Raw genomic sequence first — 22,048 nt, 5'->3', positions numbered from 1 at the left:
GGCGGGGGGGTATGAGGATTATGATCGGAGGGAGTAAAAGATGAGTTGTCACGCGTCTTGGGACTATATCTTTTTGGGTTTCTTTGGGCTGGAATGTTGATAGACAATGGATGGGTATATGGCTTTGTTAGTGCCGGCAGGTATTCGGCTGTTCTCAAATTTGAAGATTGCTTATATTAGTTTTCTGGTGTTTCACCATGTGGGAATTTGCTGTGGTCCCTCGAAGGGCATCCTTGACACCTCTTCATGGTGAAACATCTCAACGTCGGTCAAGTCTACTCCTGATGGTATCCGTCGTCACTGGGACACCTGCCAGAAATACCAGTCAGTGGCAGATTTTATGCCTTACACGCGTCTGGCAGTTTCACCCAGAGGGAACATAGGCCATCCTCACCTTGAGCATGATGGTAAAGTAGTATCGCTGATGTGTGCTAAAGGACAGAAAATTGCTATTTTTGTCTACAGCTCTTGTAAAGATGTAGTTTCGTGCCATGCTTTTGGTGTTTGTGTCGTACTGCAACGTATTGTTGGCTGTGGCACATTCCGTGGGATGTGGAACTACTAGCCTCCATCGAGAAAGGCATCCGACCTGTCACACTAAGAGTAATGAATCTAGCTACGATAGTCGATGTGCGAGAATGGGAATTGTTATCTCTTCGTCATGATTGAAGTAGGGTTTCGTTGGTCAGGTTTCTGTTGTGTTCTGAGTTTCACATTGTCACCTACGAGATTTATCAGGTTGGCATCTTCTTTTGCCCGGTGAGCGAGAGTGGTTTCTGAAAAGCTTGGATGTTATATTGGAGGTGTCGATGCCGTCTTGTCACATCATAAACCATGTTCGCAGTTTAACTAACAACTTTGGGTACGTGAGCTCGCGAAAGCTCACTTCGAGGAGATGTATTACACGATCACCATTTGATGAACTCGCAGGGACGTTTTAGGCGCCATTTTGTGTGCCGTGTGAGCCTCGTCGCTAAGGACGGTGAGTTTTGTTTGCTGATCACCATGTTGCCACTACTTACACCGACGGTCTACGAGATGTCGCCGACCACAGCGAGAGAAAGACATCGACAAAGATGATTCGCTCGCTGGTGATCCCTGGGGGGCACTGGGGTTAGCAAAGCACTGAAGAAAAAAAAAGGTGAGTCCCGCTCGTAAACCCCGAAACGGCTTAGATTCCAGGTTATCAGATCCTTCAAGCAGTACCAAGAGGCGCCAAAGGAAGGCAGCAACGTATCACGAGTGGGGTACCCACGCTTCCGTGCAACCATATATGTGGGGAAGGAGCCGACGAGTGGTGAAACGATCGACAGCAAGAGAACCTTTTTGGATTAAAATGGCTCACTGCATGTTCGTGGGTTCCAAGAGTGGACGAGATGAAGAGAAAATCCCGGAGACCTGGTTCATGACTAAAGGGTTGGATGTTGCGGTGGGCATCACCTCTTGGTGGTTGTTGAAACTCTCAACATGGAGATGCTGTCAAAAGGTTTGCAAATGCCGCCAGGAATGCGCAGCTAGACTCGGCAAGGTGCGAGGTACCAGCGGGAAGGGTCTTGGACAAGCTCACTTTCGGCGCTATGCCATAATCATGTGGGGTTTAGTGTCTTGGGGTTCTTGGTTGTGGGATATCAAAGCTCCAAGCTGACACAAACATGTTGGGGGGCGTCGTGTGAAAATTTGGATCATGGTGCTGACGGTTTTCCCATGTCCATCAATACTCTGGAAAATGAACGGTATTTCCTTCGGCAGTGGCTGAAGCAAGAATGGTTGACGGCATACCAGAGGCTTCACCTCGGTATAAGCTCCACCGAACATCTGCCTGTTATTACATAACAGAATAATAATGGGGCCGAGACCTTTTGAAGCTTGAAAAGTTGGGCGCTCTGGACCAGGCAAACTGGCGCAAGCTGTTCGCAAGGCTAGCAGGTGTCTCTCCCACGGAATTACCAAATGCAAAAAGCCATCAACAGTGATGTGGTGTAAGAGAACAGAACAAGACTGGAGCCGATGTCAATGGGCTGGTGATACAGGCAGTCGATAGCGTCAATAGCGTGAAGCTGGTTGCAGAACGGCAGCCTCAACAGACCAGTTCTTTGAGAAAATGGCTTTATCCCACTGTTAATTGTCGCCGATGTCGCAAAACACCCATGCAGGCCGTCGGTCGAGAGGCAAGAATCTGAAATGCTGCTCCAGGGCTACGAGGAAGGTCCGCGATTGGTGGTTGAACGCTCGTTCCCACAAAAGCCATCCGCCACTTTTTTTATCAATCAGATAAGATGAAATGCTCGACGATCTGATAAAAAATGCCCCACCTCTGCCAAGGATGAGCCCCGACCAGAACTTCCATTTTCGAACATGATCTTCTCAACGGCCGGACCTTGCTCGGAGCTTGCTCCCAAACAACATCGAACTTGGCAGTGCAGACTCCTCTAGCTTTTCACCGGAACGGTACCTGACTGGTCCTTCCTCGGCCACGTCCCCTCCCTCCTCCATTCTCGCCCGGTCGCCTTTCCACATTCCCGCTGCTTACCGCCGGCCGTGGCAACGACGCAACCCGCGCTGCTCCGGCCTGCCCTCATGCACCGGTGGGGCCCAAAATCCCTGTGGATAACACGCCAAGGTGGTACTGCTCAAGGGCTGTCTGCAGAATATCACAGGAGCACCACAGGATGATGCATCCAGTCCTTGCCTCCACGCGGGATTCCCCGTGGCACTTGTGGGTTCTGGCCTGTTGCTCTGGGATGTTCTGTGTCACTTATTGAGTCCCACTGGGTCGACCGAGCGGATATGTGCATTGGGTGATACAAGCCGACGGAGAAAAGCTGATGTATTCCCACCCTGATGCATTCCATCTGATTAGATTAAAAGGTCGCGTTGCGCTGCTTCCCGGGCCATTTTTGGTTCCTGCCCTCTCATCCCTTTTCGCCGATCCTCCTGTTCCTCCCCCAAGCCGACAATATGAGGGATGCTCTTTCTCGGCTTCGGCCGCACAGCAATGTTCCTGTCGTGGAACCAGAAGTGGACGAGAAGGCCGCCAGCGACAAGGAGGCCAATGTCGTCAATACCGAGGGTGTCAAGGAATCTGTCGCTGACGACTCAGATGCCATCTCGCTCGATGCTCAGCGTGGTGTGCAGGATATCGAGGCCCTGACCAAGGTGTGGACGAAACAGGACATTATTTTGGCATATGTCACGTAGGTAGACTATCCCGCTAGGCCTGTGTAGCTTGTGCGCTAACATTTATGCTTGCTCAGTATCTGGATCATCTACTTCGTCGATGCGATGCAGCAGAACATGACCAACAGTCTGCTGCCCTACGTCACGAGTGCCTTCTCTGCCCATTCGCTCACCCCTACCGTCTCGATCTTTGCGTACCTGATCTCCGGCCTGTCCAAGTTGCCCCTTGCCAAGATTCTCGATATCTGGGGTCGTCCACAGGGTTTCATCCTCATGGTGATTTGCCTGACAATCGGTCTCGTCTTGATGGCTGCATGCCAAAACGTCGAAACATATGCGGCCGCTCAAGTCTTCTACTGGGTTGGCTACAATGGCGTCACCTACTCGATCTCCATCTTCGTTGCCGACACCTCGTCCCTCAAGAACAGATCTCTGATGTTCGCCTTTGCCTCTTCCCCCTACATCATTACCGTCTGGGTTGGTGGGCCCCTTGCGGACGCTTTCCTTTATGGCCCTGGTTGGCGATGGGCTTTTGGCGCTTTTGCCATCATCACTCCTGTCATGTGCGTTCCCTTGTTGGCCCTCTTCTACAAGAACTACAAGAAGGCCAAGGCCCTTGGTGTCATGCCGGAGAGAAACTCTGGGCGCACTTGGCTCGAGAGCTTCAAGTATTACGCGATCGAGTTCGACGTCTTTGGGCTCTTGCTCATCATTGCCGGGTTGGCACTGTTTCTTTTGCCCTTCAACATTTACTTCTACCAGGCCGACGGATGGGCCTCGGCCACCTGCATTGCCATGCTCGTCGTGGGCTTTGTCCTCTGCGTCGCCTTTGCAGTGTATGAGAAGTGGTGGGCGCCCAAGACCTTCATCCCTTATGAACTCCTCACCGATCGGACTGTTCTCGGTGCCTGTATTCTTGCCGGCAACCTGTTCATCTCCTTCTACATCTGGAACAGCTTCTTCGGCTCCTTCCTTCAGGTGGTCAGTGGCTTGGACATCACCAGGGCCAGTTACATCCAGAACATCTACAGCATTGGGTCCTGCTTTTGGTCACTCGTTGTCGGTGTGCTGATCCGCTGGACTGGCCGGTTCAAGTGGTTGGCCTTGTACTTTGGCGTTCCCGTAACCATTCTCGGCGTGGCCCTCATGGTTGTGTTTCGCCAGCCAGATTCCAACATTGGATACATCGCGATGTGCCAGATCTTCATTGCAGTTTCTGGCGGCACGTTGGTAATTTGCGAGCAGATGGCTGCCATGGCTGCCACCACCCATCAGTACATCGCTGTTGTCCTGGCCATCGAGGCCATGTTTGCCAACGTTGGTGGCGCCATTGGCGGCACCGTCGCCACCTCTATCTGGGGCACTGTCTTCCCTAGGAGCTTGAACAAGTTCCTGCCCGAGGCCGAGAAGGCCAACGTGTCGCTCATCTTCTCCGACCTCAAGACCCAGCTCGACTACCCGTGGGGCAGCGAGACGAGAATTGCCATTCAAGATTCGTATGGCGATGCTATGAGGTACATGATCATTGCGTCGGCCGTCATTCAGGTCATTTCGATTGTTTCGGTGGCTGTTTGGAGGGATATCAAGGTGAAGGATTTCAAGCAGGTGAAGGGCAATGTCATTTAAATAGGGAAGGTTTCGGATATGCTTAGTGGTTTCATGTTGGACTAGAGAGGTTTCATGGCTGGATAATGTATGTTTAATGATGGGAGGAGGCTTTTGTATACCCCGGGGAGGAACCTTATGGAATCAAAATATTTCACACCGTTGTTTGAATTGTCACTCGAGTCTGCTTGATTTCACCTCGCGTCATGTCTCATGACCCTCAATGATTTCTAAACGCCTATAACTGATAATTAAAGCCTACTTAATATGTTTAAAGGCATATATATCACCTATCTTTAAACTTTTCAAAGTCTACCGACTATCCGTAAACGGCTATCGATAACGTATATTATAAGCGAGTCGTACATATAAGCGAGTCGTACAGTCTCCACCACCCTACAACAACTATCCTCAATTATACCGCAACAATATTAGGAAGTAACTACAATTATATTAGAAACGGCTGAATCAGATGATTCCCCAGCCTCCTGGCAAGTGCGCGCGTTATGGCCAGGCTTGCCGCACACACCACAGCACCGAACCGTCGTACGAGCCCCCCCTGCACTACCGCTATCCGGCTATATTTCTTCCACTACCTCCCCACCCACGGCCTTCTGGTCTAGTAGATCCTATACATCTTGCATAGTAAGTGATCCTCCGAGCCGTATACGTGTTTTTTTAATTTTCCGGCGTTTATTTAGTATTTTATTAGCCTTACGGAGCGAAGAGACTTCTGCCTATAAGAGGGCTACTTAGTATATTATAATTATTGTATTTTTAATAAATTAATTTATAATATTTAATATTAAAGTCGGGAAATTATTTTAATAATTAATAATATAAATTTTAATAAACGTTAAATATAAATTAGTTTTTTAGGGGTTTTATAGTATTTAAAATATTTAAGGGAGTGCCGTGCCCGGCTTTAAAAATAAAGGTATTAACGTATAAAACTTTATATTTAATTTAGAAAGTACCTTCTTTAGATCGTATAATATAAAGTTAATATTTATAAAGTTACTTTATATATTTTTTATTATTATAAAAGCGAAAAAAGTTTTGCGGAAAGTATAAAAAAACTTAAGTTTATTTACGTAATTAATATATATATATATTAAGCCCTTAATTTAGCGGCTATATACCTATTTTAACGGTTTAAAGTAATTAATATTAAGTAGTTAGAGGAAGTAAGAAGAGTATAAAGGTATATAAAGTATAATAATATTATTTTATTAATAATAATATTTAAATTTAATTAAATAATAATTTTTATAATTATCGAGGATTAATAACCGGTATTTACCCTTCGTACGGAACGTTATATAATAATCGAAATATTTAATTTAATTTAAATTTACCGGGATTAATAATTTAATTATTATTAATAATTATAATATATTAAATAAATATTAAATTATATTCGGTATATTAATTAATAAAATAGTATTATATAATTAAAATAATAAAAGGTAAAATAGTTTAATCGAAAGTATTAATTTTTTTAAATTACTATTATTTATTTGCGGTTATTAAATTAGGTTAGTTTTACTTTATTAATGCCGTTCGAGATTATAATTATTATATTTATAAAAATAATATTTATTATAAACCTAGTTTCGTTAAAATTACAAATATTATTATTTATAATATTATATTTAATTTTAATATTCCGTATAAATATAAATTACTCGGTAATAACCTTTAAATCCTCACACTTAGCCCTTTAATAATCGTATTTACGCGTAAAACGCGTACGGAATTATAATTAACGTTTAACGAAATTATATACCTAAAGCTTATTAATAGAGGGCGCGTCGCGTACGCGTAATAGTTAGTTAGCTATATCTTTTATACTACGTAACTTTAATAAAAAAGCTCGCGTAAATAGCTTAATAATATAGTAAATAATAGCCTCCTCTTCGGATTAAGTAAGCTTCTTCGATCTAGGCGTAGTATCGCGTCGTGCAGGCCGGCCGGCGCGTCGGTTAGAGAGAGTTATAGGTGGTACGTTATAAAGCTTAGCTACAGCTCGGAGGCTTAATTTTTTATCCTTTTGGAGAGCCTTAAGGGCTAAGAGTATCCTGGCTTCCTTTGAAGTAGGAGGCATGTTGGGTTGTGGAAAAAATTGATGTTAGGTGTAAGGAAGACGCGTCGTGGTGGAGACTGTACGACTCGCTTATATGTACGACTCGCTTATAATATACGTTAGGTATTATTGTTGGAAACACGTTTTCCGAAAGTGATTTTGCCGCCCATTTTATTTTCGAGTTTTATTTTCTGTTGGCGCTTAGCGGCCAAGCCTGAGGTTATGAGAAGGTGGAGGGGAGTGGATGTAAAAATACGAAGGAAATGCTCCTTAGATTTTGGAAGTTTGTCTTTCAGAATCAGCACTAGATTTCCCCTGAAATGAGAGTATTGTTGTTCATTTGTCCTTTGATTCTTGTGTGAATGTGATGACGTTGATGACGATTCCGCAACAGAATCAGGGAGACTACGCCTTTTACTTGAGCAAGGAAGGGGTTCTTGTGTGTGTTGAAGTCAAACAATCCCAGCATGGCCAACACTTAGACATACGATCTTTCGCCCTATATAGCTAGCTCACCCATGAGCGAAGTTCATGATAAGGATTGGAGATGCGTTAATTGAGGGAATAATAACATTCACGCTTTTATTGAAGAGTAGGTAGGTATCTAGGTACCTTAGTTAATAGGCTTTTCGAGATGGTCAACATGTGTGGGGTGTTAGCATTGACCCAGTGCCTTGCTCCTGTTCATCCTCAGCCACGACTGCATATTGGAGGCTGCATTTGGGTAGTATTCGTGTGGCAACCTGGAACGAATAGCTCAGACCATGAAAGTAGTCCAGAGCTTTGCTCAAGGAGTCTGTTCGCTGTTCTTCATCCTCCAACATCCGAGTTCCTGTTTTCTGGCCATACTGTATTTAAGGTTGGCAATGTTACAAAGCCCGGCCACCTTATTATATCGTTCTTGCGATCTACAATATTTAGACGTAAAAGGTGAGAAGACCCAGAACTATTATGTGGGGAAATAACTATAATATCCCGACTCGGCTTCCTTAAGAAAGCTTGGGGCGCGAGCGGCCCAGCTTTGGAGAGGTTCGATGTTAAGATCGTACCTAATATTGAGGATGTTTTGAGTAATATCGATATTAGTTACGTCGATATTTTTATACGTCTTTATATAATAAATACCTGATAAGAGATATTGGAACCTATTATTATAATCTATTTTACAAATCCACTAGCGAGGTCTCTTATTAAAGACACCGTCCGCAAAAGTTCTATCCCTAAAAGTTTCCCCACTTCGGAATTAATACGAGCACATTACCTCTAGAGCAATCTATTCCTGCCCGAGGGTTTATATGACGATTCAACGAAGCCTTTACCTTAATTTGCAAATCAGATATTTGAATTTAAGCTAACGTTAGTGAATTTGGACAATTCGAAATGAAGCACATTTTTTAAGCCAATTTGCAGGGGGGTAAGGTGTCAGAGGCAGTGCTGCTCCTAGTTACACACCTTACCCAAGTCCGAAAGCGGCAATATATTTCCCTCGACCAGGAAGAACACCCAGAACATGCAGCATTCCTCTTCCCACTTCCAGCAAGTCTTCCAAATTTGAACTCCCTGGTAAAGCCTGTGATAGCTTGAGTCCGGCAGCATCATATCGACCGGCTTGCATGTAAGATCTCCCAAGCCATAGGGAGATTTCAGGTTGAATCGACTCAGCATCTGTATCTTGAGCTTCGGGAAGTTGGCGTTCTTGCTTCATTCTCTCCAGTCTTGCTATTGCATCCAGGTAGTCGGCGTGAGTTCCTGTCAAGAGATATGTGGCGGCGATTTGGATCTCGATTCGAGCCCGATCAGCGAGCGGTATCTGCTCATTCGACCTTAAAGCCCTCATGCACAACGTCAAGGCGTTTTCGAAGTCTCCTTCGTGAAGGTACGATTGAATTTCATTGCAGTAAATCATCGTGGCAGAGTTCTCGGTTATCGTCGAGTTTCATGAAAATTACCTAGCGAAATACGTGAATGGAACCACACCTTGATATGAGATTGGGGCTAGGTTGGGTTTACTAGTACTGTGATCCAAACGGGAGTTCAGGAGGGGTATTTAAACTGGAATTCTGGAGGTAGATTGCCTGCCTGAATTTCGGAGCGAAGTATTGTGACCAGACGGATCTCAAGGGGAGCCACACGTAAGAATCATACACCGATACATCAATCCACATGTCGACGTCCTTTTCATCGACAATTTGGGCTACTACGAATTAGACCTCGATATCTGACCTTCTATCCCTCGATATTCTTTACATATCGCTTTCGGACAAAATATGAATCTTCTGGGTTTATGAACCATGCTGCCAGAGCGTCCGACTTCCTAGATCGTGTTGGTACCATTGACTTCTGGGCCGCAGAGCACCATGTTAAGGACTCATTTGCCTCCCGATACCGTCTTTGTCGCACAGCCGATGCACCCAAAACTCGACTCGTCACTTACCAAGATACCGTCTTGTATCCTGAGGAGACACACGACAAGATGGACCAATGCTGTAGAAGCTATTGCCGCAATCCAACATCGGAGAGGAAGTGGCAATACAATGCAGCAACAAACAAACCACGAATGGCCAAGCGCACCAACCACGGGGAGTCCGACCCAAGGCCTATTCCTGGTTCGGAATTAAGGATATCCTGTGCAGTTGCGCATTGGAGCGAAGTGAGAGCGCGGGAAGTTCTCCATAGAGTCAAGGTGTTATTGTTCGACGCTGATCCTGGTGTAGCCGATCGTGAGTGGTCTCTGCTTGAAGTCAGACCACCAGACGTCTGGGCTGGAGTAGTTATCACCAGGGCGCTTGATCGTTTGGATGCCAGAAGCCTCTTTCAGAGTTGACCGATGAATCCAGAACTGATCATGGGCCTCGTTACAGCGATGGTTTTGTCGAAGCGGTTCTCCCCTTCCTCACGAGCCTTTTTGGGATGAATGGATCAGACCATCAGGACCGCGCCGGGGGCTCGTTGCCATTTCACAAGGTGGTGGACGGAATCTGTTCGCCCGATTATCAGTTAGACGGGGCCTTTATGACAATGCCTACAAACCTACGAAACGTGAGCGATAGAGTAAAAGAGGAATGTGATCTTGGAGGCGGAGACGTGCAGGATAAATGCTTGTCGGTCATTGACAAGAGATTGGTCGGGGGCGTGAGGGGTAAATATGTGGTTGTGTTCCAGTCGTTGGCACAGCTGTCATTTAACATCAGTCTTGGATATAGTTTGGTGTTACTTCCGCCATGCAATGTTATCCTAATTTGTCTTCTTCACGCCCACAAGCTTATGCAAAAAAGCAGATATGTCAACGCTGGTTCGTATAGACTGTTTTGGGTTTCCAGACGGCGGGATCCTGTCACTATAAGCTGCACAACGAAAGGAAATGCGTGCCTCGTCAGTACCTCACTATTTTGGAGTCAACGCCACGCTTAAACAGATTCAGGATAGTTAAAGTAGATGATTTCTGCCACTCTCTCCGCGCTACACTTTTAGTTAAAGGCTCTGTCCCTTCAAGCAGGTCAAGGCTCATCCTCCAGCCTCAGAGTTGGTATCTGACGTATTATCCGATCCAAACTCGTCAGCTCTTAAGAAGTAAGCTTCTTCGATAGCTTGTCTCCACACGCCGTCAATGGAGTAAGGACAGTACAATTCACAAAGGTGCCCATTTCCAAGTTGACCATTCAGTTTCCCAGCTTCGCACTGATGGAACAATTTCCCAGCACATCTGACAAGGTCTTCCAGGTGAGTTAATTGGTAGAAACCCTTGACAAATCTGGCATCCCTTTCCTCCGTTGTCAATAACTTCCCGGGATTTCATCACCTTGCGGATCCTGTTCTCCCTTGCTTTTGGATAAAGCTCTTCCACACCGCTTTGATGCAGACCCTGTAAAGGGAAGCTCTGGCCTGCCGCATACAACCACCCAGGACCGCAGACACCATGCGCAACATCTTTACAACCCTCCCAGTCACGGTACTTAGTGTAATACCAATCTGGACCAAGCGGCGGGGACCTGGAGTACCTAGTTATGCTCAAATGGTCCAACATAGGAAGCATCTCGGTCAGAAATTGACTTGTATCAGGATGTTGTTCCATTAGGGCTGTGATCTCCCGTTGTTGAAGAAGTGTCGCGTAGTGGGCCAAATCCCAGTCCAAATATAGCAGGTATCGGGCGCCCAGCTGTATAACGAGTTTGTTGGGTATTTCGGATGGATCAACAACCTTGCAAATGACCCATTCACGCCTCTTCATCCCATCGCCCGGGTCAAAGAGGAGCACGTCTGTCTCCCGCAACAAAGCTCGGGCGCGGGTGGCTTTCCAATCAAAGCTGATGGAGGGCATCACAACCCTGGCAGAGCCGTCTGGATCAGGAAGCTTAATTTCCTCTCCGCGAACAAAGGGGCGCTGCGAGATGATATAAGGGCCAGTAGAGGCGACACAATAGCTGGCTTCAGGGTCGTATTTCCAGTGCCAGATTGGCGTCTGACAGTGGGAATTTGGGCACAAGCGACTATCGACTGCTGCTGGCTTGTAAACGATGTTTTTTCGATGAACCACCGGAGTAAGTGGTGTTGAGGGCGGGACACGGCAGATTCGGTATCGTTCCGTAACTCCGTTTTCAAACATTCGAGACGGGGTCCAGACCCAGAAATCAATGGTCTTAAGCCCCGCGAACAGCTGGGGTTTCTCAGCAAACCACTTCAGTACTGCACTTGGTACTAGGGCACGGCCCAATGTCAATCTCAGGGTAGCCGGACTAAGTCTTTCAATCTGAATGTGCCCTTCCACAGGGCCTGATCCAAAGGGAACGTCGAGATGTATGATGTCGAGATTTGGGTTAATGTAGCCACATTGAGTAAAAGAAATCTTCGGGGCAACGAGTTTTGCTGCTGATGCTTTGTACAGATGATAATATTTCAGAGTTTCTTGCCTTGCTTCCAAGCATAGATGTAAGGTGGCAGGCATTTTGCCCCTTTTCATAACTTGAAGCGGCTGCCAACATCCGTGGAACGACACCAGGATGATGGTAGACTTCCATGCTTCTCGATAAACCTGCAATCTCAACTCAACTGGTAGGGAACGAAACCTGAAACCAGACGGCAGGCCAGACTGTCCCGTGAGGTCTAATTGCTGAGAGAGCACCGGTCGCTGGTGGTTTGAGTTCCTTCGCGGTAGCATGGTTCAAATGCGGAAATATGACATATATGCAAATAGAAGGTTATATGAATGACACGATGGCAGCGGGAAGAGCTGGTTTATAAAACCAAGTGAAGTCTAATGTTGACTCATGAAGGTCAGAGTGCCAATGAAAGGCACAACGCAAACTATCAATGTGAGTCAACTGAGGCAAAACAGTTGTCTCTTTTCTTTATGATTTCTAAAGTCTAACTAGCAACTCAAAGTCAAACATTAAGCTTCAGGCTGCAAACGCTTTAAACTACCTACCAAGGGTCAAAGAGTTTCCTGAACGTAGCATATTCGTTGGCTTTTTCTTCTTGTCACGGGCAGGGACGCTGGGACTGAGCGAGAGGCGGAGGATGGGGCGAGTAATAGGGGGTTCGATTCGAAAGTTGAGAGGAAGTTCGAGGTCCTGGAACAAATACGAAGACCAGTGTTCGGGAGTTATGGATTGGTCAAAATGTAGAATGTCGAGGTGCGGATTAACATATCCATACAACTTGAGCCTTCTAGACGGATCATGCGCGATGATGAAATACTTGTGATAGTGTCTCAGCGTTTCCTCTCCGGCCTCGTAGCTGATGTGGAATGTAACTGGTGGCCTTTGTGTGTCGCATCGCGATCTACCAGGCAGGTTGTCAGGGAACTCGTAGCATGTTTTGTCTCCCAGAAAGATGACCCGCGGCTCCCAAACCGGACGGTAGATCTGGTACCGAAGCTCAGTGGGCAGACGGCGAAGACCGATGCCATGGGCTTGAGATGGTGCCTGAACCGGAGATATCATGTTGTTTGCTGGACGTAGTTGTCTCGAAGCGGCGTGTTGGCGGGGGAAAGTTGGGTGAAGGGCAAACGCGAGGGGAAGAAGGTGTTGTTTGGTGTTGGGCACTGGTCCTTCAAGTTCACTCCTCAGCTTTCGCTCCAGGTCGCGAGTTACTGTCAGACAGTGGGCAGAAAAAGACCAGTCATTACGTGCCAGAGTAGTAGTTCACAAGGCAGGCAGCATGTCAAGGCTGCAGCGGCTCTTCGTTGCGTCATGCTTCTATTGTCAATGTTGCTCCTGCCCTGCCTGCCTTATTACACTCTACCTACCCCGCTCTGCTGGATTCCGCCATTTCACTAAAATCTCTCGTTGTTTTGTTTCCGGAGGCACTCTCTTATAAACCACCTCCGTTGACTTATCCGCGGCTCAGTTGCAAATCACAATCGGGTCATTGTTTTGGTGAGTCCACCTTTTCCAGTACTTGATGTTGATCATTTGTAGATGACTCACAAATCGGCCAGTACGAGCACCCCAGAAGAAGCCAGCCGAATGCAGTTCGTTGTACAGAGCCCTCTCCGTCACACTCATACAACCCTAACTGGCCCCGTCTTGACATGTTCCTCGTCCCAGACAGACACATCAATCGAGGTGGATAGTCCAATACGTTCCCACGCCGCTCCATCGATATCTCTCAGCGAAGCTCCCAGCAGAAGAGCCAGTGACCTTTTGTTTCGTCTCGCAACCAACAAGACCAAACAATTTCCGGTCCATTCCTCTGTTGCATTGTTGACCCCGTACGGCGCTCTTACCGCCGAGCCCGAGTATGGCTGATTTGGGTCACCCTCCACCGACATCAATGGGACATCAGGATTGAAGAGGAAGTCCGGATGCTGTCCAGATACCCGGACGTTGTGGGTGTAGCGGTACTTGCCCACCTCACGGGTCATCTCACTCTCTTCGCTGTACGATGCGTTCGGCTCGATGGTACATCGAATGCCGCCAATGAGATAGCTTCCGATCATTGTAATAGCGCCAGTGGCACGATCAAGATCTCGACATTGCAGTTCGTACATGAGGGGATCAACCTGGTGCAAGGGCGCGTAGTGCTGGTCGGTCAACACATGGATATACGTAATCTCACCATCAACGCTCGCCCAACTCCACGTCGGAGCATAGTGTCCAGGATTCATACGGCAGCTAGCCTGCCCCGAAGATGTTTTCAGGTCTATGGCGCTCCAGCCAAGGCTTTCGACAAGCTTCTCCTCGAAGACGCCCCAAAAAGGGCTCCAACCGGTGTTGACTGCGATTCGCTTCATGACGGACTCGATGGCGGGCAGCCGGTCCGATGCGTTGGTAATGTTGCGCTTCATAAACTCGATGAGCAACCGTAGCCATGCGTTGTGTGAGCTGGAGGCCAACTCGACGTGTGTTGACCACGAGTTTCCAACAACGCCAGGGGCATAACCTTGCCAAACCGAGTGGTGATGGCATTCAAACTTGAGAGCACGGGGGGTGAAGAACACGGTGCGAGACGAGAGAAGACGTTCCTGCCAGATCCAGGCCCGTGTTGAAACCCGACCATAGTCTCCTCCCACATATTCGGTTTCAATCTTGTGCGTTCGTTGACGGACCTTCAGCGTTAGCGTACCCATGCCCTTGAGCTTTAGGTCAAGCGAGAACGGGCCGGCCTTGGTGTCTCTTTCAAGAAGAATGCGATCATTTTCAGACTCCCCAGAGGCGGCTGCGATGGTGAGTGTGGCATCCCCGTAAATGTCACCCATCTTGGGTGCCTGCGTGGAAAAGTCACCACCATCGCCTTGGACGATACACAGCCGGTCAACCCACAGATACTCGATCCCGAGGGCGCGGACACACGTTACAACGTCTTGCAGAAGCGGCGGAAGCTCATCGTAGTTGATCCCCGCTTTCCTTGACTCCAGGTTGCGTGCATCAGTGAGATAGGTATCTGGCGAGACGGAACCCCAGCAGTAACTGAGAGCTATGTACTTGGCGCGGATTCCAGTGGGCTCAACAAGCTGAATACGGCTCGGCGTGTGCGCCTGAACCCAGATCACCCGGCTAGGCAACTGTGGAAGCAGCTTGTTGTTGCCTTCACAGCTATGGGATGTGATGCACTCGTTCACTCGTTGGTTGATGAAATTTAACGAGTCCTCATTACCGGCACACTGTGGGATCTCCTCGCCGAAGCCGACGTGCCGTACAAGGGATGACAAGTCGAAGCCTAACACACGACGAATCGGCAAACAGAACAGATAAAGCTTCTGACAATACGGGGAAGAGGGGTATTTACCTGGTCCAGGGGTGCCAGAGCCTCCAGAGGGGCTTGGCGACAGTGGTCGATAAATCTCGACATCAACACTGGGCTTCTCAGGATCACGAACAATGACCGTGAACTTGACCGGGACATCAAAGCCATAAGTCTGCAACGCTTCCTCCCGGCTCATATGCGTCGTGATCAAGCTTCCGAACTCTAGTCGCACCACCACGGGCACACCAGGCGCCAGGAAAACGTGGAGGATGGTCTTTTCATTCTCCCAGCCTGGATGGATGGCATTCAACGCTGTGCGCACGATGAAACAGTGCATGCAGCCGCCGTTTGCCGAATTGATGAGATCCTCTGATTTGGGGACAAGTTTGGCGGCATGTGTGTCCGGTGGGAGATTGTACTCAAGTTCGGCCCAGGAAGGGTCTTTGGTGTTGAGGTTGCCATCTCTAGGGGCGTGTGTTGCGTCGAGGTGGAAGCAGATTTGACAGATGTTGCTTGATGGGAGGACTTCTATGGGTGGTGCTGTAGTTGTAGGGGGTGATGGTTGAGCAACCGGAGTTTGGATGGGAGCAGGCGGTGTGATGTCTTGAGCAATGGAGGGGAGAGCTTCCCGGAGAGAGGTTGTCTCCGAGAGACCCTGGTCATTGCCAGTGGGTTTTTTGTCTTTGAGCTTTCGGAATAGCTTCTTCATGATGTCTTCTGAAGTGATCTTGCTTTGTTTTTTTGAGGATGTGGAAAGCTTTCAAAGTGACAAGCCTTCTTCAAAGAATATCTATGTTCCAGCGGGGAAACATTACCCCTGCTTACTAGCCCCTGAATACGGGGCTAACGCTCACGATCGAGATGTGGCTGTGCTCTTCCCCAATGAAAAGGTCTCAGTCACAAGAGGGGAAAAGCTCTGATTGGGCAGCCCAGCTCACAAGATGAAGGACCGGTATGGCATCACAACGATAAACTGTTTTCAACTCACTCAGCTGACATGTCTTGACCAGGCCACCGCACCACCTGCCTGAAGAATATCATATCTTAAACACACAGCGAAGCCAAAGACAACTAACAAAACCACGCAGTCCAACCATCCAAGCAAACACCTCATAACACCTCGCCCACAAATCTCAGTCTCCCTCCAGAGCAACCTCGACAGTCTGTTTAGCAGTTCCTAGCAGCCTTTCCAATGCAGTTAATCCCAGCAATGCACTCCCAAGGTGCCTTGCCATAAGTAGCGCAGTTGATGAGCTAGGTAAAAATCCAAACTGTCAGCCATCACATCTCAACGTACACCACCGGGGGTTCGTACCTTGGGAGCACAATCCAAAATCAAACTCCAAGCACCAACACACCTCAACCAGTTGACAACCCGTTGGCCAAACTTTGTGATGATGGGAGCAAGTCTAGCCAGAACCTGGAGCCAGCCAAGAGCACGCTTGTCAACGTGCTCGACGTCACGAGCGGCGAGGACGGCGTCGAGGTCGACCAAGGTGCCGTTGCCGTCGAAGCCTTGGACTGTGGGAGGGATGGGTTAGTTTCATTTGGAAGTTTAAGGGGGTAAAAAGGGGTGGGGTTACCATCGCCATCGGGGCTGACGATCAGATACCCCTGGGAAACACCGTCGACGATGATTTCAACCTTTTCGGCTCCGTCGTCGAGAGAAGCGGTGATGATGTTGACGTCTTCGTCACCGCGGGCGGAGAGGGGGTCGTGGGCAGGGTCGAAGCTGAGGGCTGCGGCGGCTTCACGTTTGGCGAGGGCGTCGACAGGGGCGTAGAAATCGTAGTTTACTGCGGCGGCGGAGGTGAGGGTTACCATGGAGAGGAGGGTGGTGAAGAACTTCATTTTGAGATTGGTTGAAGCGGTTGTCTTGGGGTGTCTTGAGAAGTGGTTGTCAAAGCTGGGTTGGTGAATGAGCTGGTGGTGATGATGAGAGACGAAAGGATGGGATGGAGAACCATGAGTCTTTATACTTTGCTTTGACAGCATCGTTATCTCCATTCTCTCTATATTCTGATCTTTTGCTATTTTTGATGGCTTCGAAATCTTCTCTAGTTCTTGGTGTAAGACTGCAAGCCACACGGTGTCGCCGTAGACGGTATCTCTTTGCCAAAACAGCGATCACCATGATGATCTCGGAGAGATGATCACTCATCTTGATCATAAGCGCAATTATCCGAGCATGGCGAGTATCTAACGACAGTAACACAGGAGGTAACAACTTGAAACCACAAGTCCGAGGCTAATATCGAAAATAAGCAGTATTACAGCAAGCTCGGTGTAACAGCCGTCCGCTGCCTTAGCCTTTAGGAGCCAAGACCAACTCTCCCGTGTATTATGAAATAAGCACGCAAATATGATCGCCTGGTCTGGTTTGCCTCGGTACTCAGCTGAGGGGATAATGAGTACCTACATCGTTCAGGTCAAGAATGGCTAGCAGTCAATTACTGGCCATTCATCCATCCCCGACCATGACTTGTCGCGAAGCTGGACCTGAAGCTCACCCAGGCTCGGCATACAGCGCCATTGGTGTAAGCCCCAAAGCTGACGAGAAAACACCCCGCACCAAACGATTTCACCGTCAAGACTCCTCACAACAAACGCTCTACCGCCCCCCCTTACCACCTCCATTCCAACCAACTTTCGCTCACCATCACCATTCCCACCGCACCAATGGCAAAGAAAACCTACATCTTAGCCCCCAACTTCACCACCTCCCCCTCCTCCCTCCGCCTCGGCGACATCCTCCCCGACCCCCTCAGCCCGGACTTGATACCCCTAAACCGAAAATCGCGACTCCCCATCAACCCCGACGACCTGCTACCCCCAACAACAGTAACTTCCTTCTCCTCCATGCGGAAAGACCTCCTCACCGGCCGTTTCGGCCTCTGGACCACCCTCCTCGCCGGCCTCAACCTCCCGATGGGCGCCGACCTCGGTTTATTTCTCGAGCGCGGCTCCAACGACGTGATACAAGTCCCCGAGCTCGAAACAGGAGAGTTTGTCGCGACGGAGGAGTATATACAGCGGGTATCGGAGCAGGATGATGTAAAGGGGTATTTGACGGAGAGAAAATACCGCGTGCCGGTGTATATCGTTACTGGTGTCAAGATTGCCAGGGGGGCGTCGGTGTCGTTGGAGAGGACACTGGAGGTAGATGCGCGAGTGGGGGTGTCGGGGCCGGAGGGGGTGGCGGAGGTGAAGCCGTTGCTGCAAATTGGGAGGAATAGACTCCAGGGTGTCGCTTTTGATACAGCGAGCGAGTTTGTTCTGGCGTTTCAGGTGAGGAGGATTAAGTTTGCGAGGGGGAGGATGCAACATGAGTTGAGTTTGAAGGGGACGAGTATGTTGGGTGATGAGAGGGAGGATGTGCAAGAGTGGAAGGTGGAGTCGGTGGATGATTTTGTGGGTGAGGAGGATGAGGTTGAGGTTCTTGAGGATTCGGATGGGGTTCAGTGGGCGGTTGCTAGGGAGTTTGAGGACTGATAAGTAAGGTTCTGCCCGATACATCGACACTTTGATACAATATTGTTTGTAGGTTCTCGTGTCTTTCTGCGGTATCCCTGCGCAATGAACTGATCGCTTCAACATGTTCCAGGTCTTCATATGACTTGTTCCACAATGAAGCACCTTCCATTAACCCGCCTCAGACTTTGATCGATTAAGCGCAGCTTAAATACCTTACCGTAACAACGGAGAAACCCCGCTCCCCTTCATTACCTTGTGTTTCAACGATTCTAAAAGTCCCATGGGGCTATCGAAAAAGCGGCATGCCTTCCTTCAAAATGGTACACACCTCTACATCAGTAAGATCGCGCCTCCATAGTACCCATGGAGCCAATGATAGTATCCCCACTCTATCGCCGTTAGAGCCCATAGCCTGCTTCCTGAGCATATAACGCATCCCCTCAATCGTCCTTAGCCACGTGTACTGGTCCTGGCTGAAGTACCCCTTCTTAAGCATGTGTTCCAGCCAAACCAGACAATTCGCGGCGATACCAGCGGCTATTGGCGCAGCATATGAGCTTCCGGATCGGGCCTCCTTTTTGTTGTTCCACAGCATCTCTATTCCGACACCTAATGTGCCAAAATAAGTGCCTCCTGGTTGTCGAGACGGGTTCAAGCCCCCGTTATCGTTTCCGTATCCATCCAAGGCATATACACCAATAACCTTGTCGTGGGTGGCAGGAAACGATGGCCGGCTGTTGAGCCCCGAGTTTGACGCCGCCGCAAAGACAAGTGTTGGGTGCGGTCGAGTGGTTACAGCACGGTCAATGGCGTCGCTCACCCGCTTATCTATGTATGCAGAGCCGAACGACATGACCATAATGTCCACCTCTTGATCCATGGCCCAATCGATTGCTTTCACCACGGCTGTGTTGTCATCGAACTGTTTGCCGGCGGAGACCTTCGCGATGTATACTTCAACGTTGAGGGCTGTCTTGAGAGCAAGCCACGCTACATGTGTGCCGTGGCCTACTACATCCCTTTCGTCTCCTGGAGATGTGACGAATGATTGAACTGCGCGGATTGAACCTCTTCTCCAATCCCGAAAGCCAGAAGCTTTTCTCGAATCCTTGATGTTATCCAACACACCTTGAAGGCTGCTATTATCAACTTCAATCCCGGTGTCTAATATCGCAATCTTAACAGGCCGTAGTCCATTGCTCTTTGTGATCCTCGGTTGTATGAACTGGGCATGGAATCGGTCCATGGAATCGAAGAATTTCGCGGCTCGGTCAACCCGCCTGCACTCAAAGGTTTAGCTTGTATTGTAATTGTGAGGACAGCGGGAATAGCCTTGCGAGATTGAAAGGCATGCCGTCGAGATAGTCCAAGCGCACAGGTTCGGTAGGAAACGGGGGGTTAGCAAGGAGATAGTAAAGAGGTACATACTCATCGACCGTGCGTACGATCTCACCATCAAAGAACATCGTCGAGTCTGTTGAACCACGTTTCCTTGTGGGTTGGTGATATTCCGGCTGGAACGTCGCCACTCCATACGTCCCTCTCTTTCGCTCCAAATGAAGCTTCTTCACATAAAGCGCTTTGCTCGGGTTTGGAATGAGATTGAAATTTTGCTCAAGTGGCTCGACAATCGCGTCGTAAATGGCCTTTCTCATCATATCCAGTTCGTCCATCACACCGCCTGCTTCGTTGCTCTGTTTGTTAACTAATGCGAATATATGAAAACATCCATCTACCGCGGCGTTGTACTCTCTTCTTCCAAATCTATCACCTCTGGAATCAAGAATGCTCACAATTGTGTCCTCGAACTCATCCTGGGTTACTGAGGAGGGGTCAACGTCAATGCGTGTGCCAGTTTCAATCTCGAGGAGGAGCTTTGCGAAGGAAAAAAGCGAAATCGTAGCCTGAATTGAAGATGTGGGCGAGGAATTGTCGAGGGAGCAGTGAATGAAGGGATGGTGAGGATTCCAGATCTCATCGGACCGTGCAAGGAAATGTATATTGCCCGCCGTCCAAGGGTCTTTGAGCCAATTGGTACCCCACAGATGGAGAAAGCACCTAGAAAGAGACAATGCTAGAACGGCCTTGTCGTTCATCCCGAAGACGCCTCCTTCTGGTATGTCGGTAAGGAAGCCGCTGCAAATCAGATAGTCCAGAGATATTGTTGGCTTGGCATCTTGAAAGTGCTGCGGCGTATCAAGCTGATACTTGGGGTCGTGCCAAAGGTAGTATCGATGACCGGGCTCAACAACCTCAAAATGGATGGCCAAAACTGTTGGCAGGTGGTGGTTCTCATTAAGGGCCCGAATGTCTTCGCAGAGATCGACAATCATTTCCACGTCTTCGGGTAAGCTGTTGACCTTCCTGTTTTGCAAAAGGTATCAGTGCATGCAACACACAAGGGCAGCCTGACATTGGCAATGGTAAATACCTACCTTGGCACAATGGCCCTACACTGACATTCCTGCCAAAGGTCGTTGGTAGGGCAGGAAGGGAGGAACAAGTTAAAATGTATTGGCGGCGCCAGGAAACTATCCATGTCAAATCCATTCAACTGAAGCTTGACCTGGTGATCCTGATTCTGACAAACGCTACTGTATAGCTTCTCGAAAAGGCGACTCGAGAGGTCGCGCGGTATCGTGTTCTCCCACTTTGTTCGGGGAATCCGTTGTGCAGCAGGTGGTCGAAAACGCTTAGTTGGTGCCATCTTCCTGAGGTTTGCGAGACATTTGTTGAGATGCCAAGCCTTGCGTACCCCCTCCTGGAAGTTGGCCATCCTCTGGTGGAAATTAATAAGCTTGTGGCAAGCCCTGTCGCCTGACTCCTGGAGAATTCTTCCAAGCATTTCGAGTTTTGGATATTTTTCGACATCGCAAAGATCTTGGAGCGCCCCGATGTCATCATGGGGGCGCACAGTGGGTTGTTCGGTCCGTCCAAGTGCAGTAGGCTTCGGCTCGGGTATTTGAAACAGCCATTTGGCAACCAAGTCAAGTACAAGTGGAACGCCAACCACTTGCACAGGCTCATTCTCAGGAGGCTTGTCTTTGTGGATACCAGGTGTATTATCCACGCCGGAAGTGTCGCCAGGCCGCGGTTGGCCCAGGATATCGTTACATACCAGTGTCTCTAAGAAGGCGAGGAGATCGGATGATGTTTCTAGGCATAGTCGGAAAGACCGAACCGACAGAGCACTGTTTAGCTCTCTCAAATAAAGGCCCGCAGTGACCAGTTCGTGTAAAAACATCTCCTTTGCTGTTTGGGCGTTGATCTCCTCCGCAAGGCCATTGCCGTGGTCGCTATCTGCCTCCAACTTCCAAGGAAGATTAGTTGCAAAGAGAGGCTGAACGACGTCAAGAATCCGTCTCTCTTGAATGCTGCTGTCAAATCTCTGCCGTTCTTCGGGGATGGTGTTGAAGTATTGTCTGTCCATCATAGGGTCGCGGCCTTTTCAACCTCGTGACGGTGAGCTCGAAGTTACCGTGTAGAGGTGCCCATATGCTAGATGAAACACCCAAGTAGCCA

At 48.6% G+C, this 22,048-nt stretch overlaps 6 protein-coding genes across 6 annotated transcripts; 2 read left to right on the top strand and 4 right to left on the bottom strand.

The window, feature by feature from the left end:
• Positions 1-2,958: 2,958 nt before the first annotated feature.
• PODANS_5_3540 (uncharacterized protein) lies at positions 2,959-4,803 on the top strand (the record flags this gene model as incomplete). Its single annotated transcript, XM_001904859.1, has 2 exons — positions 2,959-3,194; positions 3,255-4,803. 2 exons carry the CDS (start codon positions 2,959-2,961, stop codon positions 4,801-4,803), a joined length of 1,785 nt encoding a protein of 594 aa, XP_001904894.1.
• A 5,693-nt stretch (positions 4,804-10,496) lies between these two features.
• PODANS_5_3530 (uncharacterized protein) lies at positions 10,497-12,023 on the bottom strand (the record flags this gene model as incomplete). The annotated part of the gene is made up of 1 exon (XM_001904858.1): positions 10,497-12,023. The coding sequence occupies one exon, from the start codon at positions 12,021-12,023 to the stop codon at positions 10,497-10,499; it is 1,527 nt and encodes a 508-aa protein (XP_001904893.1).
• A 1,344-nt stretch (positions 12,024-13,367) lies between these two features.
• On the bottom strand, positions 13,368-15,761 carry PODANS_5_3520 (uncharacterized protein; the record flags this gene model as incomplete). The annotated part of the gene is made up of 1 exon (XM_001904857.1): positions 13,368-15,761. One exon carries the CDS (start codon positions 15,759-15,761, stop codon positions 13,368-13,370), a length of 2,394 nt encoding a protein of 797 aa, XP_001904892.1.
• Positions 15,762-16,340: 579 nt separating this feature from the next.
• Positions 16,341-17,059, bottom strand: PODANS_5_3515 (uncharacterized protein; the record flags this gene model as incomplete). The annotated part of the gene is made up of 2 exons (XM_001904856.1): positions 16,341-16,573; positions 16,636-17,059. The coding sequence occupies 2 exons, from the start codon at positions 17,057-17,059 to the stop codon at positions 16,341-16,343; spliced, it is 657 nt and encodes a 218-aa protein (XP_001904891.1).
• A 672-nt stretch (positions 17,060-17,731) lies between these two features.
• Positions 17,732-18,544, top strand: PODANS_5_3510 (uncharacterized protein; the record flags this gene model as incomplete). Its single annotated transcript, XM_001904855.1, has 1 exon — positions 17,732-18,544. The coding sequence occupies one exon, from the start codon at positions 17,732-17,734 to the stop codon at positions 18,542-18,544; it is 813 nt and encodes a 270-aa protein (XP_001904890.1).
• A 268-nt stretch (positions 18,545-18,812) lies between these two features.
• Positions 18,813-21,959, bottom strand: PODANS_5_3500 (uncharacterized protein; the record flags this gene model as incomplete). Its single annotated transcript, XM_001904854.1, has 3 exons — positions 18,813-19,806; positions 19,955-20,867; positions 20,981-21,959. The coding sequence occupies 3 exons, from the start codon at positions 21,957-21,959 to the stop codon at positions 18,813-18,815; spliced, it is 2,886 nt and encodes a 961-aa protein (XP_001904889.1).
• Positions 21,960-22,048: the final 89 nt, after the last annotated feature.

Source organism: Podospora anserina, chromosome 5 (genome assembly GCF_000226545.1).
Source record: "Podospora anserina S mat+ genomic DNA chromosome 5, supercontig 4".
Taxonomy (NCBI): Eukaryota; Fungi; Ascomycota; class Sordariomycetes; order Sordariales; family Podosporaceae; genus Podospora; species Podospora anserina.
The sequence above is the reverse complement of the archived record's forward strand: the minus strand, read 5'-3'. Positions and strand labels throughout refer to the sequence as shown.